Source organism: Rhinoderma darwinii, chromosome 4 (assembly GCF_050947455.1).
Source record: "Rhinoderma darwinii isolate aRhiDar2 chromosome 4, aRhiDar2.hap1, whole genome shotgun sequence".
Lineage (NCBI taxonomy): Eukaryota > Metazoa > Chordata > Amphibia > Anura > Rhinodermatidae > Rhinoderma > Rhinoderma darwinii.
The window spans coordinates 64,316,984-64,338,449 of NC_134690.1; the positions used below are offsets into that span (position 1 = coordinate 64,316,984).

The 21,466-nt window shown below is 40.1% G+C and overlaps 1 protein-coding gene across 1 annotated transcript in view; it reads right to left on the reverse strand.

The window, feature by feature from the left end:
- The window catches only part of SNTG2 (syntrophin gamma 2), a 443,415-nt gene that overhangs the window by 112,990 nt on the left and 308,959 nt on the right, over positions 1 to 21,466 (reverse strand). Inside the window, exons 10-12 of the mRNA XM_075861154.1 lie at positions 19,730 to 19,863; positions 18,940 to 18,969; positions 10,196 to 10,203 (exon numbers count right to left, since the gene is read on the reverse strand). Of these exons, the coding sequence (XP_075717269.1) occupies positions 10,196 to 10,203; positions 18,940 to 18,969; positions 19,730 to 19,863 (172 nt within the window). The remainder of the gene's footprint in view (positions 1 to 10,195; positions 10,204 to 18,939; positions 18,970 to 19,729; positions 19,864 to 21,466) is intronic.

Consider the following 21,466-nt stretch of genomic DNA (forward strand, 5'->3'; position numbering starts at 1 on the left):
CAGTATACAGTACGGGACAGTTGTCCCGCAGCGAGGAAGTGACACCTAGCATCATAGATAACTTTGATGCTAGGAGCCCGGCCTCGCTGCAGTGTGTTCGGTCCGGGAAATGCGACCGACGCATGACCGTAAATCACGGACCGAACACGCTCGTCTGTATTAGGCCTTACCCACAAGGCTCTACACAGTTCTGCACCTCCTTACATCTCCTCCCTAATCTCTGTCTTTCACTCTACCAGTGCTCTATGTTTTGCCAATGATCTAAGATTAACATCCTCCATAATCCGAACCTCCCACTCCCATCTCCATGACTTTTCTCAGCTGATGCTTTGCCTGGAGACTCCAGTACTGCTGCTGACGTCACTCTCGATATATAGACAGTGACAGTGACGTTGGCAGCAGTGCTGGAGTCAGTGACTTCAGGGGTTTCCTATCGCTGGAGTCCCCAGCAGAGCATTAGCTGATGCTCTGCCTCGGGACTCCAGCACTGCTGCCAACGTCAATGTCACTGTCCATATATGGACAATGACGTCGACAGCAGTACTGAAGTCCCCAGCCTGGGGACTCTAGCACTGCTGACGACTTCCCTGTCACTGACCATATATGGACAGTGACGTCGGTAGCAGTACTGGAATCCCCAGGCAGATCATCAGCTGATTAGAAAATAAAAATAGAATTAAGAAAAATGAATTTATAAACATGTTGTTTTATTTTTTGTATGAACCTATATTTTTTTTTGCTAATTAAAACCAGATAACAAAATCTTTTTTTATAGTCTATTTTTATTCATGGATGTGCTTTATAGCAGCCACGTGGACTATAGGAAGCTGTGAGGAAACACATTGACTTTTATGGGAGAGTTTTTTAGGCATGATCTGTGACCTGTGCAGTGGTCATTGTGCAGGGAGGGAGAGGAGGAGAGATTCCATCATCTTTTGTCAATGGTGTATCCTGTGTCATCTATATATAGAGGTGTTAACTGTCATTGTAATCCTGCCTGTAATGAGATGACTGCTGAGAAGTGATCTCTACAGAACAGGAAGTGTCAGTCTATTGTGAGACTCAGTGGCCAGAGGTAAAACTGCAAGTTTTTAGGTTTATTTTTATAATAGATAATGAAATAGAAAATAAAAAAAAATCACCATAAATTCCTAAAAAAAAATATGTTTAACATAAAACTGTATTTAAACAATAGGTCATGAACTGATGGCAAATTCCCTTTAAGAACCACACCTATATTGTCCATGTGCAAATAAAATAATAGCTGTGTCTTCAAGAATCAATAAAGAAGAGATTTTTTTGTACTATCTTTTTTGTTCATTTTGATTACAAAGAATGTAAATGAAAAGTTCATATGTAACTCACCAAAGATAATCATGACTATAACATTATACAGTGAAATATAAAATTGATTGCTTCCAGAATGCAGAAGCTCACAAACATTTCCCAGTACATGGTCTAATCTGAAAAATCAAGAGTGGCCCCACATTTAATCTTCCACCATTTCCAAGGAAATGCCCTACCACAAGAGGTGGTATTGACAAAAGTAATAACGCAATTTAACAAAAGGACAAGAAACTTTGGGCACTAAGATTTAGACTAAGATATAATTAATACAAAAGGTGTGAAGTTAATTTGATTTTAGGAAATTGAACTCAGAATAGATATTTTATGGCAAAATTGACCAAAACTCTCTTTGCAGAAATGGGTAAGGGGAAAAAAACTGATTTTTGCCCCAGCGCTGTCCAGTCAATGCTGAGGTTCAGGAAATGAATCCAAGACAGGTAGAACACGAGGAATTGGAGATAATATATGTTTATTAATATAACAGTGATGTATGTTTTAGCCTGATGAAGAAATCGGTTTGATTTCGTAACGTGTAGCTGTTATACTAATAAACATATATTATCATCTACTACCTGTCTTGGATTGATTTCCTGAACCTCACCATTGACCGGACAGTGCTGGGGCAAAAATCATTTTTTTCCCCTTACCTATTTCTGCATTATTGAGGGAGCCCTGGTGGCCCCTGAACGGATCGACCGGCTGCAGTCTTGGACATCTAATAGGCACATCAGGGTGTTGTGCTCCTAGCACAACACCAATAGGTAAGCATGCTTGCCCCCCGACCTTATCCAAAAACAACAAGAGATGATGTTTTTTCTCGTTTTCCTGTAGCTACAAAACTCTTTTTGGACTGAGTGTTTAGATCTGTGAATGACTGAACTTTTTCTCCAATGTAACTGTAATAATACAACTGAGGGCAAATGCTCAAAAATTCTAGACTGTTTTAATATATTTTCTGAGCAGAAGAAAATCCAACATAAAATCTTGTTGTAACCTTGACAAAAGGCAAAGTGCCGACATTGAATATAGGAAGCACAAATAAAACTGTAAGTTCTATCTTCTGAACACTGTCGGTGAATGTACAAAGCAATATATTTGATCACAGTCTTGACACCTTCACATTGATATTTTTCAGATCTGACTGCTTTGATGCATCCTCTTAAACTAGAACCTTTCAGCACCCACAGAAGCATTGCTTTAGGTGTCTTGACCTTTAAACAAAATCCAGAACTGAGAGTCATAAATTATTAATTCTTACTGTATCGCTACTATGGATGTACTAAAAAAATTCTAAGATATATTTATGTACAGAAATGTGCACATAGTGGCCTGGAATGTAGGATGCTCCTTGCTTTAAACCAAAGATTTTTTAAAGTAAATTCCAAAATTGATATCCGCTATTGGGTTTTTGATAAATATTGTTAGAAACGTAAAAATTGTAAGAAGCATCAGTTTGTATGTTGTCTTTTGGTGCCGACTTACAGTACTATATCATTGAAGTATTCATGTGAAATCTGAGAGGAAAACCCTGTGTATGCCTTCCTAAAAAAGATGCAGTAGGGCTGCCAAAAGTAGAAGCTTGTGTAAGGCCGTTATACAGCCATGTGTATGAGTTCTAATACTAAGATTTTATTTACAGGTGTAAGCTGTGCACCTTCCTATTCCACCATGTCTAGAGGGATCACCCAAGCAATGCTGGATCATAAGTAAGACTTTTATTTTATTTGGCTCAGCAGACAGTATCACACATGATATGATTACATACAGTGGCTCAGCAGAAAATATCACACCTGATAGGATTAGATACAGTGGCTCAGCAGACAATAACACACATGATAGGTTTAGATACAGTAGCTCAGCAGACAGTTTCACCCATGATAGGATTAGATATAAGGCCCAGCAGACAGTATCACACATTATAGGATTAGATACAGGGCTCAGCTCGCTGACATTGTGGCGCCAGCGCTGGACCCAGGAAAGGTAAGTATAAGAATTATTTTGCTTTTTTTGTGTTACTAATTATTTTTGTGTGTTTGTGTTTTTTTTACAGGTTCGATTGTTGGACTATGTCAGATTCGAGGACTACTTCGATGACGGCCTTTTTTTTATTCTCAATAAAATGGATAACGAGGGCTAGTAATTTGCTCAAGGGACTATAACCAAATTAACCCCTTCAGGACTGAGTCTGTTTTGGCCTTCAGGACGAAGCCGATTTTTCAAATCTGACATGTGTCACTTTATGTGGTAATAACTCCGGAATGCTTATACCTATCCAAGCGATTCTGAGATCGTTTTCTCGTGACATATTGTACTTTATGTTAGTAAAAATATTTGGTTGATAAATTCAATATTTATTTGTAAAAAACACCAAGATTTGGAGAAAATTTGCACAAATTAGCATTTTTCTAAATGTAAATGTATCTGCTTGTAAAAAAGATAGTAATACCACACAAAATAGTGACTAGTTAACATTTCCCATATGTCTACTTTAGTTTGGCATCGTTTTTTGAACATTCTTTTATTTTTCTAGGACGTTACAAGACTTAGAACTTTAGCAGCGATTTCTCATACTTTCAAGAAAATTTCAAAAGCCTATTTTTTCAGGGACCAATTCAGTTCTAAAGTGGCTTTGAGGGCCTTATATATTAGAAAGTCCCCATAAATCACGCCATTTTGAAAACCGCACCCCTCAAAGTATTCAAAACAGCATTCAGAAAGTGTTTTAACCCTTTAGGCGTTTCACAGGAATTAAAGCAAAGTAGAGGTGAAAGTTACAAATTTCATTTTTTTTTTTACAAAATTCATTTGTAATACATTTTTTTCTATACCACAGAAAGTTTTACCCGAGAAATGTAACTCAATTCTGCAGTTTTTAGAAATATCCCACATGTGGTCCTAGTATGGTAATGGACTGAAACACCGACCTCAGAAGCAAAGGTTTGAAGAGGTCTTGTGGGGCCAAAACAATAAAGACCCCCAAAAAGTGACCTCATTTTGGAAACTACACCCCTCAGGGAATTTATCTAGGGGTATAGTTAGCATTTTGAGCCCACAGTTTTTTTGCTCAATTTATTTGAATTAGTATGTGAAGATGAAAATCTACTTTTTTCTGAAAAAATGTAGAAATGTTTAATTTTTACAAGGAATAAAAGAGAAAAAACACCCCAACATATGTAAAGCAATTTCTCCTGATTATAGCAATACCCCATATTTGGTAATAAACTGCTGTTTGGACCCACAGCAGGACTCAGAAGGGAAGGAGCACCATTTGGATTTTGAAATTCTGATTTTGCTGGAATAGTTTTCAGTGCCATGTCGTGTTTGAAATGCACTGGAGGGAACAAAATAGTGGAAACCCCCGGAAAGTGACCCCATTTTGGAAACTACACTCATCAATTAATTTTTCTAGGGGTAAAGTTAGCATTTTGACCCCACAGTTGTTTTGCTGAATTCATTGGAATTATTCTGTAAAGGTAAAAATCTACTTTTTTTCTGAAAAAGGGTAGCCTTTTTTTATTTTTATAAGGAATAAAGGAGAAAAAGCACCCCAACATTTGTAAAACAATTTCTCCCGATTACGGAAATATGCCATATGTGGTAATAAACTGCTGTTTGGACCCACACCGGGGCTTAGAAGGGAAGGAGCGCTATTTGGCTTTTGGAGCTCAAATTTAGCTGAAATGGTCTTTGGGTGCCATGTCGCATTTGCAAAGCCCCTGAGAGGCCAAAACAGTGGAAACCCCCCAAAAGTGGAAATTACACCACTTAAAGAATCTATCTAGGGATATAGTGAGCATTTAAACCCCACAAGTCTTTTGCAGGATTTATTAGAATTAGGTCGTGAAAATGAATATCAACATTTCTTCCACTAAAATGTTGCATTTTTTCAATTTCACAAAGGATAAAGGAGGAAAAAGCACCCCAACATCTGTAAAGCAATTTCTCCCGAGTACGGCTATACCCCACATGTGGGCATAAATGTTTTTTGATTAGAAAGTAATTAACCCTTTCTGGACTGATCGATTTTTTTCTTTTCCTTTTAAGTTTTTTCCTCCCCGCGTTCCAAGAGCCATAACTTTTTTATTTTTCAGTCGATAGAGCAGTATGAGGGCTTATTTATTGAGGGACGAGCGGTCGTTTTTATTGGTACCATTTTTTGGTACATACAACTTTTTGAGCACTTTTTATTACATTTTTAGGTAGAGCCAAGGTGACCAAAAAAACTGCGATTTTGCCGTTTTAAATTCTTTATTTTTCACGTGAGACGCTCCATACATCACCCCCCACACTAAGGCATGCTATGTCGTGGTGCGCGAAGGGTTTAATGTGCAGCGGATGGTGCAGAGTGAAAATTAAAATTTTCCACTCATATGCCATTTTAGTGCATAATATGTTGTGCCCAGTTTGTGCCACAAATACCTCATAAAATTTGGCTTTTGGGGGGGCAGATATAGCTTGGTAGTTGTTCTGTTTGGGGTTTTACTGGTGTTTCAACTTATAATGTGGGAGCATATGTTATCTGTGCGGGGTACATCAGGGCATAATAAGAGAGTATAATAATGCAGTAAATAAATAATAATTCATAGATATGTGGCCGGTGTCGCACTGATAAATGGCGCCCGATCTTATCCGCTTTTGGACACTCTGCACATTTTGCATCGCCATATTCTGAGAGCCAGATCTTTTTTATTTTTTCTCCACCGGAGCCGTGTGAGGGCTTATTTGTTGCGGGACAATCTGTAGTTTTCATTGGTACCATTTTGGGGTACCAGAAATTTTTTGATCACATTTTATTCCATTTTTTGGCAAGCAAGGTGACCAAAAACCATAAATTCTGACAATGTTTTTTATTCTTTTTTTTTATGGCCTTCACCCTGGGCTATAAATGACTATTTTACTTTATTCTGCGGGTCGATACGATTACGGCGATACCATATGTATATAATTTTTTTAATGTTTTGCAGCGTTTGTGCAATAAAATCCCTTATTTATAAAATAAATTATTTTTTGTGTCACCATATTCTGAGAGCGATAACTTTTTTATTTTTCAGTCAAAAAAGTGGTGTAAGGGCTTGTTTTTTGCGGGACGGGTTGTAGTTTGTATTAGTACCATTTTGGCGTACATGAGACTTTTTGATCACTTTTTATTGCATATTTTGGGAGGGTTGTTAACCAAAAAATTGTGATTCGGGCACAGTTTTTCGTTTATTTTTTTCGCGCTGTTCACCCTGCGGGAAAAATAATATTACAGATTTATAGTTGGGGTCATTACGAACGCGGTGATACCAAATATGTGTACTTTTTTTAACGTGTTAATTTTTTTCCTATAATAAAAGTCTTATAGGAAAAAAAGCATTCTTTGTTTATGTCACTTCTAACTTTTATTTTTACAGTAGAAAATATATATGGAAGGAAAACCTCCAGCTCACCTTCAGCAGAATCCAGCTGCCAGCAGCGCACGGGTCCTCGTGTCGGCACACGATGTATGGAAGTAGGCAATAGTACAAGGTGGATTCCAGCGCAAAAATGATTCTTGGAAGGTAGATAGTTTAAAATGGAAACATGTTTAAATTTTATTATAGAGATAGTAAAACAGGGAGACAATATCCCACTTCAGCCATTATTAAGGACGCGGAAGCCGTCTGAAACGCGTTGGCAGCATGCGCTATTTCACATCCACCTTTCTTCGTGGGATATTGTCTCCCTGTTTTACTATCTCTATAATAAAATTGGAACATGTTTCCATTTTAAACTATCTACCTTCCAAGAATCATTTTTGCGCTGGAATCCACCTTGTACTATTACCTACTTTTATTTTTACACTTTTTAAAAACATTTTTATTATCTTTCTTTTACTTGTCCCACTAGGGGACACTTAGACTTGCAGCTCTGATCGCTGCTAGAACACATTACACTACCTACGTAGTGTAATGTGTTCTAACTGTTATTGTGACGTAACAATCACACTGACAGGAAGCCTCGGAGGATCGGCTGGAGGCTGCTCCTCCGAGGCTTCCGTACATGGCAGCCCGGAGGCCATTTTCTGGTTGCCGTGATAAGGATCGCCAGCCCCCGCAAATGCATGTGCGGGACTGCCAATCCGCTGTAAACCTCTTCAATGTGGTGATCGCAATCGACCACCGCATCGAAGGGGTTAATTGCCGATTTCAGCGGCAACAGGCCGCTGATCGGCGACGGGGAGAGCAGGGCAGACACCCTGCACAGTTAACCGCCGCTGCGGTGTAGCGTCGCGCGGCGGTTAACTGTTAAAGCGCGGACGTAACTGCACACCCAGGTGCGTGAAGTTACTGCTCACCTGGGTGTTCATTTACGCCAAGGTGCGGGAAGGGGTTAATAACGTCTTCAAAACATATATACATTATGCAGTAATAAATAGATGTATTCCCTGATAAAACATATAAATACAATTCTGCTGTATTCTTTCTTGGCAGCTAATAACCAATTGGCACATTTTTTTTAAATATAATAGCTCAGTCCAACAAATTCTGATGATAGATCCACTTTAATATAATTTTGGTCTATTTACCTTTATTTTCAGTTCGCACTTTGAGATGTAGAGTGTGCATTAGCCTAAATGACATCTTATTGACACTACATTAACCATGTGACTGGCGCACTTGTAAAAGTTATATATCTGTGCGCAGTATTAATGCTAAGCAGCCACCCCTTCATGAATGCGGGGTGTTGGTGTCTGTTCATTAGTATATATTGCACCTGGGCTATCTCCCTCTATTTTGGTCTGTCTGCGTCCTGTTGGAGGTTGTGTGTGTATCGGCCTGTTCAGTGATTTTAAATAATATATATACATATGGTTCTTTTTCAGTTATTTGTTTTTGATAATAGTGTAGGGACTCCCAATATATTGAGGACCCTTGTCCTATGTTGCGAGCCTACGTATTTTGGCCAAAATATCCACTAACACCTCATGTTTTTCATTGACATTTATCGTCTATCATGGATATTTTTTCAGGACGCAGAAAAGGCCTTGTAGTGCTGGGGGAGAAACAGTGTGTCAGTTTACTGTGTGGTGCATTTTGATGGTGCTGAGCAGCCCGCCTGGTCTAATAGTATGGGCGTAATCTATAGGCTCTATTCCAGTATGGTGCACTACATTTACCATGTGACTGGCGCACTTGTAAAAGCTATATCTGTGTGCAGTATTAATGCTAAGCAGCCATCCCACTCATGAATGAGGTGTGTTTGGTGTCTGTTCATTAGTATATAATGCACCTGGGCTATCTCCCTCTATGCAGCATTTGGTCCGTCTGCGTCCTGTTGGAGGTTGTGTGTGCACCTGCCTTCGTGAGTAAGTATCGACCTGCTCAGTGATTTTAAATTATATATATATATATATATATATATATATATATATATATATATGGTTCTTTTTCATTTATTTGTAAATTACATCTTGGCTCTAGCAATTTTATTTATCTGATATTGACAATTCATGAGTTACAATATTTAGCACTTTTCATTTTTACCATTGATTTTTAATTTTGTAACTGTTACAGAGGGAAATAGGCTTGATAATGTGACATCATTCACAAACATAGCCACGCTTGGTCTGGTCACCCACATCACTTGATCACCGAGGCTAATATATTACATAGTTAGTAACTTTAACAAAATAGTTTAAGCAGTAATACTGCAGTGTTTATCCGGAGGAAGGCAAAACCCCCTATGAGGCAGTTACCAATTGAGCCATATTGGGGGGAAACTTCCAAATATGTCAATCAGAATAAACCCTGGATCAATTACCCTTTTCCAGTAATCTAGTACTCATAACTTATTATATTATATCTTTTAAGAAAGGCATCCAGGTCCCTCCTGAACTCCTGTAATGAATCAATCACCACAACATCCCATCGCAGAGATTTCTATAGTCTCACTGCTCTTACAGTAAAGAATCCATATCTTTGATGATGTAGAAACAGTCTTTCCTATAAACATAGAGTGACCTCTTGTCATGGTTACAGTACTTGATATAAATAGATCATAAGAAAGATCTCTGTACTCTCCATTTATATATTTGTACATTGTAATTAGATCGCCCGTCAGCCGTCTTTTTTCCAAACTAAATAACCCCAAGTTTGATCATCTTTCCTGGTACTGCAATACACCCATTCCCTTAACCCCTTCCCGCAAAATCACGTACAGTTACGTCATGGGAGATGGACTGTTCCCGCATCTCCACGTAACTGTACGTCATGGAGATGAAGCTGGCTCAGGAGCTGAGCCAGCAACATCACCGCCGGGTGACAGCTGTATGTTACAGCTGGCACCCTGAGGTATGGGCCAGGACCGGAGCTAGCCTCCGATCCGACCGATTAACCCCTCACATGCTGCGTTGAATAGCGATCGCAGCATGTGAGGAGTTTATAGCCACCGGCACCCCAGCAACGTGATCGCTGGGTTGCCGGTGGCTGCAAAGGCGATCGGAGGGCTAATGCTTACCTCCCGGTCCGCCAGCAACGGAATCCTCCTATGCCCCGTCGTCGGCGGGGCCCAGGAGGCTTCCGGTACCATCGGCAAGATGGCGCCGGCTCAGAAGCTGAGCCGGCGTCATCAGCAGTGGGTGTCCGCTGTATGTTACAGCGGACACCCCGATCTATCGCCAGGAACCGGAGCTAGCTCAGATTCCTGGCATTAACCCCTTCGATGCAGCGTTCCATTGTGATCGCTGCATCCTAGAGGTTTGTAGCAAATCGGCAGCCTTGCCACGCGATGGCAAGGCTGGCGACTGCTACCATGGCAACAGGAGCCCTAACAATGGACTCCTGTCTGCCATTACATAAGCTGATTAGGCCCCGCCCAGAGGCGGAGCCTGATCGGCTTGCTGTCAGTGAACAACTGACAGTTCTAATACATTGCACTACATAGGTAGTGCAATGTATTAGAACATCAAACAAACTGTTGGACCTTCAAGTCCCCTAGTGGGACTAAAGAAAAGTGTCAAAAAAAGTGTCAAAAAAGTAAAAATAAAAGTTGTAAAAAATACAATAAAAGTTTCAAATAATAACACAAAACACAATCGCCCTTTTTCACTTATCAAGTCATTTATTATTGAAAAAAATAATAAAGCCATACATATTTGGTATCGCTGCGACCGTAACGACCTGAACTATAAAAATATTATGTTATTTATTCCGCACAGTGAATGCCGTAAAAAAAATAACTAAAAAATACTGACATAATTGCTATTTTTTGGTCACTTTGTCTTCCAAAAATTGAAATAAAAAGTGATCAAAAAGTCGCATGTACCTAAAAATGGTACCTATAAAAACTATAACTCGTCTCTCTAAAAACAAGCCCTCATACAGCTCCGTCGACGAAAAATTTAAAACCGTTATGGCTCTAACAACTTGGCGACAGTAAAAATCCATTCTCTTTACAAAAGTTATTTTATTGTGCAAAAAGTTGTAAAACATAAAAAGTGCTATAAATTAGGTATCACCGGAATCGGACTGACCCGCAGAATAAAGGTAACATGTAATTTATAACACGTGGCGAACGCTGTATAAAAAGAACTAAAAAAATATGCCAGAATTGCTGTTTTTTGGTCACCTTGCCTCCCAAAAAAAAAGGATAACAAGTGATCAAATAGTCGCGTGTACCCCAAAATGGTACCAATAAAAACTACAGCTTGTCACACAAAAAAAAACAGCCCTCATACCACTACGTCTATGAAAAAATAAAATTAGTCAAGGCACCAATAAGCCAGGAAATAAAAATATGCAGTTGTGCCGGCCCGAGGGGAACGTTTCTTCTGTTTCAAGTGGCAAATTATCAAGGCCCCTAAAATTAGGGATCCAGGAAGGGGAGGGCCCAAACATATCTGCTGGAAGTGAGGGTGCCCGTATTATACCAGGACAACACTTTCCCAGCAAAATTCCCCAAACTTGAAAGGTGCGGAGTGCGGACCAAAAGGGGGATAAGTAAAGACCATTTATTAGTGCGACACCGGCCTGTGCAGAAAGGATTGTGTCACAGCATAACACACATCTATGAATTATTTTATTGGTGTTTTTTACCCCACTATACCACCTGACTATGCCCCTTATATACTCCGCCCGCCTTACATGTGCCCCCACATTATAAACGGAAACACCAGTAAGACTCCAAACAAAACTACTACAAGCAAAATCCACGCTCCAAAAGCCAAATGGCTCTACCTCCCTTCTGAACCCTACAGTGTGCCCAAACAGCAGTTTACTTCCACATATATGGCATCGCCATACCCGGGAGAACCCTTTAAACAATTTTTGGGGTGTGTGTCTCCAGTGGCACAAGCTGGGCGCCACATATTGGCATATCTATTGAAAAAACATTTTCACTTTGCAACATCACGTGCACACCAATTTCTGCCAATCACCTGTGGGGTTAATATGCTCACTACACCCCTAGGTGAATACCTTGAGGGGTGTAGTTTCCAAAATGGGGTCACTTCTGGGGGGGATCCACTGTTTTGGTCCCACAGGGACTTTGCAAATGCGACATAGCGCCCAGAAACCAATCCAGCAAAATCTGTACTCCAAAAGCCAAATGGCGCTCCTTCCCTTCTGTGCCCTACTCTGTGCCTAAACAGCAGTTTATGACCACATATGTGGTATTGTCATACACAGGAGAAGTTGCTTTACAAGTGTTGGGGTGCTCTTTTACATTTATTTGTTGAGAATATGAAACATTTTCAGCTAAAACTACGTCTTATTGAAGAAAAAGGATTTTTTTTATTTTCACTGCCCAATTCTAATAAAATCTATGAAACACCTGTGGGGTCAAAATGCTCACTACACCCCTAGATGGATTCCTCAAGGGGTGTAGTTTCGTGAATCGAGTCACTTTTGGGGAGTTTCCACTGTACTGGTACCTTAGGAGCTTTGCAAAAGTGACATGGTGTCAAGAAACCAATCCAGCAAAATCTGTGCTCCAAAAGCCAAATGGCACTCCTTCTCTTCTGATCCTTGCCGTGTGCCCAAACAGCCGTTTATAACCACAAATGGGGTATTTCCGTACTCCAGAGAAGTTGCTTTACAAATGTTGGGGTTCTTTTATTCCTTTATTTGTTGAGAACATGAAAAATGTTGAGCTAAAGCTACGTCTTATTGGAAAAAAATGATTTTTTTTATCTTCACTGCCCATTTCTAATAAAATCTATGAAACCCCTGTGGGTTCAAAATGCTCACTACACCCCTAGATGGGTTCTTCAAGGGGTGTAGTTTCCTAAATGGAGTAACTTTTTTGGTGTTATTACTGTTTTGGTCCCTTAGGGGCTTTGCAAATGCGACGTGGTCTCCGCAAACCATTCCTGCTAAATTTGAGCTCCAAAAGCCAAATGGCGCTCTTTCCCTTCTAAGCTCCGCCGTGTGTCCAAAAAGCCGTTTATGACCACATGCGGGGTATTGTTTTACTCGGGAGAAATTGCTTTACAAAAGTAGTGGTGCATTTTCTCCTTTTAGTTCTTGTGGAAATTAGAAAAAATTAGCTAAACCTACATTTTCTTTGAAAGAATATAGATTTTCATTTTCACGGCCTACTTCCAATAATTTCTTCAAAAAACCTGCGGGGTCAAAATGCTCACTATACCCCTAGATAATTTCCTCAAGGGGTATAGTTTCCAATATGGTGTCACTTTTGGGGGATTTCCACTGTTTTGGTGCCGCAAGAGCCTTTCAGACCCGACATGGAGCATAAAATATTTTCTAATAAAAAGGAGGCCCCAAAATCCTCTAGGTGCTCCTTTGCTTCTGAGGCCGGTGCTTCAGACCATTACCACACTAGGGCCACATGTGGGATATTTCTAAAAACTGAAGAATCTGGGCAATAGATATTGAGTTGCGTTTCTCTGGTAAAACTTTCTGTGTTACAAAAAAAATAGATGAAAAATGAATTTCTGCAAAAAAAAAAAGAAATTTGAACATTTCACATCTACTTTGCCTTAATTCCTGTGAAACATCTAAAGGGTTAAGAAACTTTCTAAATGCTGTTTTGAATACTTTGAGGGGTGAAGTTTTTAAAATGGGGTGACTTATCGAGGGTTTCTAATATATAAGGCCCTAAAATCCACTTCACATCTGAACTGGCCCCTGTAAAAATAGCCTTTTGAAATTTTCTTGAAAATGTGAGAAATTGCTGCTAAAGTTCTAAGCCTTGTGATGTCATAGAAAAATAAAAGGATGTTCAAAAAACGATGCCAATCTAAAGTAGACATATGGGTGATGTTAATTAGCAACAATTTTGTGTGGTATTACCATCTGTCTTACAAGCTGATACATTTAAATTTAGAAAAATGCAAATTTTTGCAATTTTTCGCTACATTTTGGTGTTTTTCACAATTAAATACTTAATGTATCGAGCAAATTTTGCCAGTAACATAAAGTCCAATGTGTCACGAGAAAACAATCTCAGAATCGCGTGGATAGGTAAAAGCATTCCGGAGTTATTACCACATAAAGTGAAACACGTCAGATTTGAAAAAATTGGCTGTGTCCTGAAGGCCAAAACAGGCTGTGTCTTGAAGGGGTTAATTACTTCCGTCACTCTTCTCTGCACCCGAAGAATCGAATAGCAGATTTCTGAATTCCATAAACCATTTTCATGTACTGGCATCTAATGTTTGAAGACTATGTTGATTGGTCTTTGGAAGATTGCTTGTGATCACAGGTGCCTAATGACAACACATGAGCTCACAATCACGGGCTTGTGAGCACGCTCAGGATTACGCAGCCCTTTAAGTCGCCATACGGCATATATGGCATGGTAGGCTTCTGTGACATATAAAGTTTGTTTAGTGATCTGCAAGTAGATAATCATACAGCAAATGTTGCATAGCCTTTTACACTGCATTTATTTCTGTGAATGACATTAATAACGTTGATGTTTTATGACATAACCTTTACATATAGCATTGTATATTCTCCACACTAAATTGGTTATTATTAAATAGAGATACATACAGAATCCCATATTTCTTTATTTCCTATTACTACTATGCACTCTGTATATATAGATTTCTAGGCCTGCAATATCTGGAAAGATGTTTAGAATATTTAGTTGGAACCTACAAATTTATGGAGTCTCTAATTCGCCTCATACTTCCAGAGTAACAGTAGTTTTATTGAACACCATCTACACTTTTATGGATTAATATATTCTGCTTATAAAATAACCATATACTTTCCAAGGAAAACGGTGGGTATAAATCTTACACTTGACAAGCTGCATTGTATCATTGCTACAAAATGTAACTTCAATAATTTAGCATATTAGCCCGTCTTAAAAGGAAAGATCAAATAAAGAATATGCTGAACCAACCTAAATAATTTGAGACTTTGGAATTCAACCTTTTAAATATTTAATATACTGCTATAGAATATACTGCAGAAGACCAAATTATTTCTGCTTTTTAGGGGCTGTTCACATCTGCATTGGAGGCTCCGTTAGGGGCTTCTGTCACAGATTTATTTAGTTATTGCCGAACAAAAAAGTGCAGCATGTTCTGTTATTATGTCCGACAAAATGATGGAAACCATGATGGAGACCCCACGGAACCCATTAAAGTCAAGGGGGATCCGCCGAACGCCGCTGGTTTCCGTCATTCAGGAGATCCTAAGCTTCTGGTATTGTTCTGCTCCTACGATGGGGCAGAAGAACAGAACCCGGAATGCAGATGTAAACGTGCCCTTACTGATTGTTAAAATAGTAGCCTATTTTTTTACAGGTTCATAAAATAATATAGGTAAATACAGGTTCATAAAATAATTTCATAATGGCAAAATTCAGGTGAGTGTGGCATTTTAATCCAAAACTCCTGCCACATCAATGTCCACATCCTAACTGCCATAGAAGCAGAATTAAGATTTTTATACATGTGTGGGATTATTATTATTACTGGTTCAACATACGAATGGGGTACCAGCTTCTCCCTCAGGGCATTGGGTGCCAGAGTCCTCAACTGGGCACACGCCCTGTTGATGAACCTGATGTGGACTGAAAACTGTGCCAGCTCAGACCTGATGGTATTTTTGTCACTTTTTTAATTAGAATCTATTCGCACTCATCTCGACTCACCCATGAAGTCTCACCCATTTTCCTGACCCATTTGTTTGTGTTAGAAAAAGTGGTGCATAGCCTTATAAATATGGTGCTTGCCTTATGCCATATTTTTCTATGTGAAAAGTTAGGCCTTGTTCCCATTATGTTTATTGGCGCTGATTATGATGCATTTTCGGTATCTAAATCAAAAACTCCCCAAATCTGCTTCCCATTGATTCTAAAGGGGAGCACAAGCATTTTTTTTCAGGATGTTTTTTTATGCTTAAAGCATCCTGCTTTATCTTGGGGCGGATTATGCTCCTGACACTCCCATTGAAATCAATGTGAGATGGAAAAAACGCTTTTGTGTCGATGCAGCTTTTGACATTTTTTTATTTTAAAAAACGCTAGCAGATTTTACAAAAAAAAAAAGGATCTCACTCAAAAAAAGTGGTAGGGACATCTGGAATCTTATGAAAGCAGTTCATAAGATTCCAGATGTTATGAAAGCAGTTATTTTAGGTTAAAGAATACCTAGCAACTCATTCTGCATCTCCTGACCCCGAAGTTCAAGGTTAAGCAGGAAAAACAACATGTAAAATGAAAAAAGGACACAACTGTATTTCACCTTGTGATATAGTACTATATGACTTTGTACATTGAAAAATATGGCATGTACTGTATGGGGGTATGGAGGCATTAAACTGTTTGGGGGCATCTGTGTGGGCATTGTATTGTATGGCAGCATCTGTGTTGGCTTTATACTGTATGGGGCACCTATGGGTCGTTATAATGTGTGGGGCAGCTATGGGGGCATTATACTGTGTGGGGCAGCTTTTTAGCATTATAATGTGTGGGAGGCACTCTGGGGACATTATACAGTGTGGGAGGCACTATGGGGTGTTATACTGTGTAGGGGAGCTATGGGGTTATTACACAGTGTGTGGGGTTCTGTTGGGGCATTATACCATGTGGAGGCACTATGGGAGCATGATATATATACAATGTGGGCTGATCCAGGTATGTATTGTGGGGAATGGGGGGGGGGGGGTTAAAGGCATGGCTTAACAACATTGGTTGTCCCTCTTTGCGATACTTGAAAGCTGGGAGATATGCAGGTATAATGTTTAGTATAGGGACCCACCTAAATGAGATCGCCTTGTCATGGCAGATCCCCCCACAAAATTTGATTAATTTTTTTCCTGAGAACCTCACATTTAATGTGATTGTTTCATGAAGACAGCCCCTGTCCATATGTCCAATTAGGGCATATGAGCACAATAGAGGGGGATCCCTTACTCGATAACCCCTTTTATGAGGAGGACCAAAGTGCCAAACTGTAAGAGCGGCTCTGGTTCTGGCGGACTTGAGCTGTCTATGTATTGAAAATATATGTTTGTGCCTATGTAATACTACATTTCAAATACATTTACCCCAGCAGAATTAGATGTTTGCTAGAGATACCAGGAGCATGACCTGCGGCAAGTAGCCGATTGCCATGGCAACTTTAAACAGTAAGAGGTTGGTTTTGATGAGACAACTCTTTTAAAGTATAGTAAATATAGCAGTAATGCAATATAAAATAATCCAGATATTCAATGTTACCAAATATTTTAGCGCCTGCTGAATTTTTTATGTTTATTTGATACTTTTCAGTGTATTTATACTAGAAAGTTTGTTCAGATAACTCCTCATAAGGTATTCTTTTATGTTTGATACCACAATAAAGGGCCTTTTATATACTGATGTGCTAAATTTCTCATTTACAGTAACTCTTTCAGGCTGTATTGTTTGCGCATTATGATGAGTTTAGATTATGCAGATCGCTTACCTGCAAACCACAGGTGACACACTATGATATCATTATGTGTTGTGCCAAATGACAAACTCAATTCTGCTAGGTCCATATGTTATTGCAGTTTTCCTTTAATTTTTTTATATAGAGTTTCTGTTTCAGCAATGCATAATGTAAAATGCCATATGTTGTTTACTTGTTATAGAGATAGTGGATTTACTTTTAATAAGATATAATACAGTACAATCCTGTTGCAGAGCTTTATATTTAGTAAATATTAATTTTGCTTTACGCTGTGTATCCAACACTACATGACACTACCAGCAGCTTCATACAACTTTGTAATACTAGTAGTAGTAGTATATTTTACATTTCTAGACACAAAGGAATTTAGCAATAAATGAGTCAATAAATGTAATTTACGAAATAATTTAAACAGCAGCAGACCAAGAACTGCATGGAAAAAGATTTGAGAATGATGAAGGATAAAAAGCTGGATAGCAAGCTCTACCAACTAGTGTCAGGCAGTTGCTGCAAAAGCAAACAGGATTATGTGAGGAATCGAAGTGTGCAGAAATCACACATGAAATACTGTGTATATTTTTGGGCACCAATGAATATTAAGACATAGCAGAACTCGATAATTTGAGGTGAAGCTGTCAGGTGAGCTTTGCTGCCTTATCTGAATGTAGTATATGACAGAGGGATAGCAGAACTCCATGATAGGTATATATGATTTAAAGCAGGGTATCTGAGTAAAAAGCAGAGTATATCCTGACAGGACTCCAAGGAGAAAGAGCGTGAGAGTCCTGCTAATCCCGCCCGCACACACTGATTGACAACATTCTTTCTCCTCACACCGATACAGGGAAAGCTGATGATAACTGTGTGTGGGCGGGGTTAGCAGGACTTCTCATCCATATAAAAAATTCTTACACCAATAATATTAACCACAACAGAGCCTAAAGAGAACACATTCCCACAATCATATTCATTTAAAAAATTGTTAGAAAACAAATTAATTTTCAAACACAATGTATTGACATAAATGAATGTGTTGGAAGCCCTCGCTGCTGAAAATCAGTGGCAGATCCCAATAGGTCCGTTATGGGCGGCCGCTCGAGGTCTGAGACTCCCAGGGAGCCCATGGCTGCCCAAGGACCACATCACAGTTTTGTCACATTTTTTCTGTGAATCGCGGCAAAAACAACAACAAAACTGAAGGCACCTGGACTCAATTGTATCCGCGTCCTTTGGACACTGATACAACTGACATCGCTGTCAAGGCAAGGGAACAATCGGTTCCCTTCCAAGTCGTTCGGTCTTATTTTGTGATGCAGGCGGCGCGATGACATCATCTCGCCGCTTGCATCGCTCTGCCGGATGCAGCCTGGTCAGAAGAAACCAGGCCTGCATCATCGGAGAAGGCGACGACACTGGAATGGGGACAGGTAAGTGTGGCACTAACTACAGGGGGGTGGCGCATTCTACAGTGGGCAGTGTATGCTATTTCTACAGGGGGGCTGTGTGGCGCTTTCTACAGGGGGCTGTGTGGTGCTATCTACAGGGGGGGCTGTTTGCCGTATGTACAGGAGGGTTGTGTGGCGCTTTCTAAAGGGGGTGGCTATTTGGTGCTATCTACAAGGGGGGTAGTGCTAACTACAGAACAAAATAGGTGTTACCATTCCCCCTGTCAGGAGGATGTGTGATACTGTGAATATGTAGGGACACAGCCCTTCGACAAGGGGAATCATAACACCCATTTGTTAATGCTTGCACAAAAAGGTAGTGTTAACAATTGTTACAGCATGCCAGCGGTGGAGCAGGGGTGCCCAAGTTTGGGTAACAGCCCAGGACATATGGCCTACTTAATCCGCCACTGCCCAAAATACATCCAATTGGTTTGGTGTTATCATGTTGTCCTGGGATACGTCCTGGAGTATTTTGTCTTCTTTCAGGCCGAGCATGTGCAGTCATTCTCCACTCTACACTATTTCAGTATAGCAGATGTCTTTTTGTTTCTGTGCGGTGAGACCGCTCATGAGTGGTTCCCACTTCACAGGGCAAGAATGGGCAGTGCACCTAAGTGCGCAGGAGAGAGCATGTCAGAAGTGTTGGACCGCTCGTTCTGGTGGGTGAGGACACAGTTAGTGTGCATTCACAATATCTGCATGGATCTTAAAGTTTTAATAAAACATGGGATCTTGGGGTAACCCCTGTAATGATTTTGATTTTATCTGCCTAATTCAGTACTGCACAATATCAAAGACTTCTCATTAAAATCTTTATAATATAGATAATTTCCACCATAAGTATGAATATAAAAAATAATAACAGCATTAAAGTTTTTATTTTGGAAGTAAAACATTGATTATGAGGGGTTGGACCCACGCTACCCTCACCTATCAGCAGAAAGAACCACCACTAGAATGTTGGCTCTTCCTGTAGAAAGTTTGGTGTATTCTAGAAATCTCTTCATTCATTCTCTATACAGATTTTTTTGTGCAGGTAACATCAAAACAGGTAATAAACTTACATTTTGTAGCATCAGATCACTTATGTTTGTAGATATTGCTCGTAGCCAGTCCGCACTGTCATGTGCTGAGTTAAACTGGAGAGTCCCAGAGCTGACTCCATCTTGGGCCAGAAGTTCAAATGAATTTGGTCTGTTGCAAACACAAGACATTAACTATTATTTATTGGCTTACAAAGTATCAGCTTTTTGTTTAGTATTATATAAGGCATCAGTGGCATGCTTAAAGGGGTTTTCCCATGAAGGACATTTATGATGTATCCACAGGATATGTCATAAATGTCAGATAGATGCAGGTCCCACCTCTAGAACCCGCACCTATCTCTAGAACGAGGCACCTTAATCCCCATTCTAACTTTTGGTGCTCATACTGACTTCTGGCCACTTCCTGATTACATGGTCAGAGTTACGGAAATAGCGTAACTCGCTGAGCTACGCTTTCTCCGTAACTCCCATAGTAGTGGATGGCAGTTACGAAAGCAGCCTAGAATGCAAGCTATGCTATAAGTTACAGAAACAGTGTAGCTCAGCGAGTTACGCTATTTCCGGACATCCCACCGTGTAATCAGTAAGTGGCCAGGAGACAGCGTGAGCGCAAAAAGCTAGAACGGGGTTTAGGGGGCCCGTTCAGGGCCGTCCTTAGTAGTGTGCGAGCTGAGCGAGCGCACAGTGCGCTGCACCCTCCCAGCATGTAGGGGGCGCTGCTGGGTCTTCCTCTACTCTGTGCTCTGCTCTTAGTTACACACGGATTAAATAAGAGCCAAAAAGCAACAAAAGATGGAGGAAGCTCTGCCGACAGCCCTTCCTGCAAGCCTGTGATCCTGTCAGCAAGTAGAGATGGTGAGTATCCATGTGTATCTGTGTGTCTCTGTGTGTATATGTTACTGTGTGTGTGTGTGTGTGTGTGTGTGTGTGTGTGTGTGTGTGTGTGTGTGTGTGTGTGTGTGTGTGTGTGTGTGTGTGTGTGTGTGTCTCTGTCTCTGCATGTGCTTATGTCTCTTTGTAAAACAGATAAAATGAAGATATCTGTGCTGCCTCCTATATACTCTGCTGCCCCTTCTACACCCTGCTGCCCTTATATTTCCTGCTGCCGCTATATACCCTCCTACCCCCTATATATCCTGCTGCCCCTATATATCCTGCTGCCCCCTATATATCCTGCTGTCCCTTATATAACCTGCTGCCCCTATATACCCTGCTGACCCTATATACCCTGCTGCCCCTTATTTACCCTGCTGCCCCTTATTTACCCTGCTGCCCTTTATATACTCTGCTTCCCCTATATACTCTTCTCCCCCTATATACCATGCTGCCTTTTATATACCTTGCTGCCCCTTATCTACCTTGCTGCCCCTTATATACCTTGCTGACCCTTATATACCTTGCTGCCCCCTAAATACCCTGCTGCCCCTTATATACTCTGCTGCCTCTTATACACTCTGCTGCCCCTTATATAACTTGCTGACCCCTATATGCCCCGCTGACCACTATATACCCTGCTGCCCCTCATTTACTCTGCTGCCCTTATATATATGCCTCTGTGTGTGTGTTTATATGTGTCTGTGAGTATAGTTATCATCTACGACATTATCTGTACTCAGAATTATCACTGTGTTAGCTGTGGTGTTACATTGGACTGCAGGTAACATCTACTACATTATCTGTACTCAGACAGTTATCACGGTGTGTTATCTGTGGTGTTACATAGGACTGCAGGTAACACTACTACATTATCT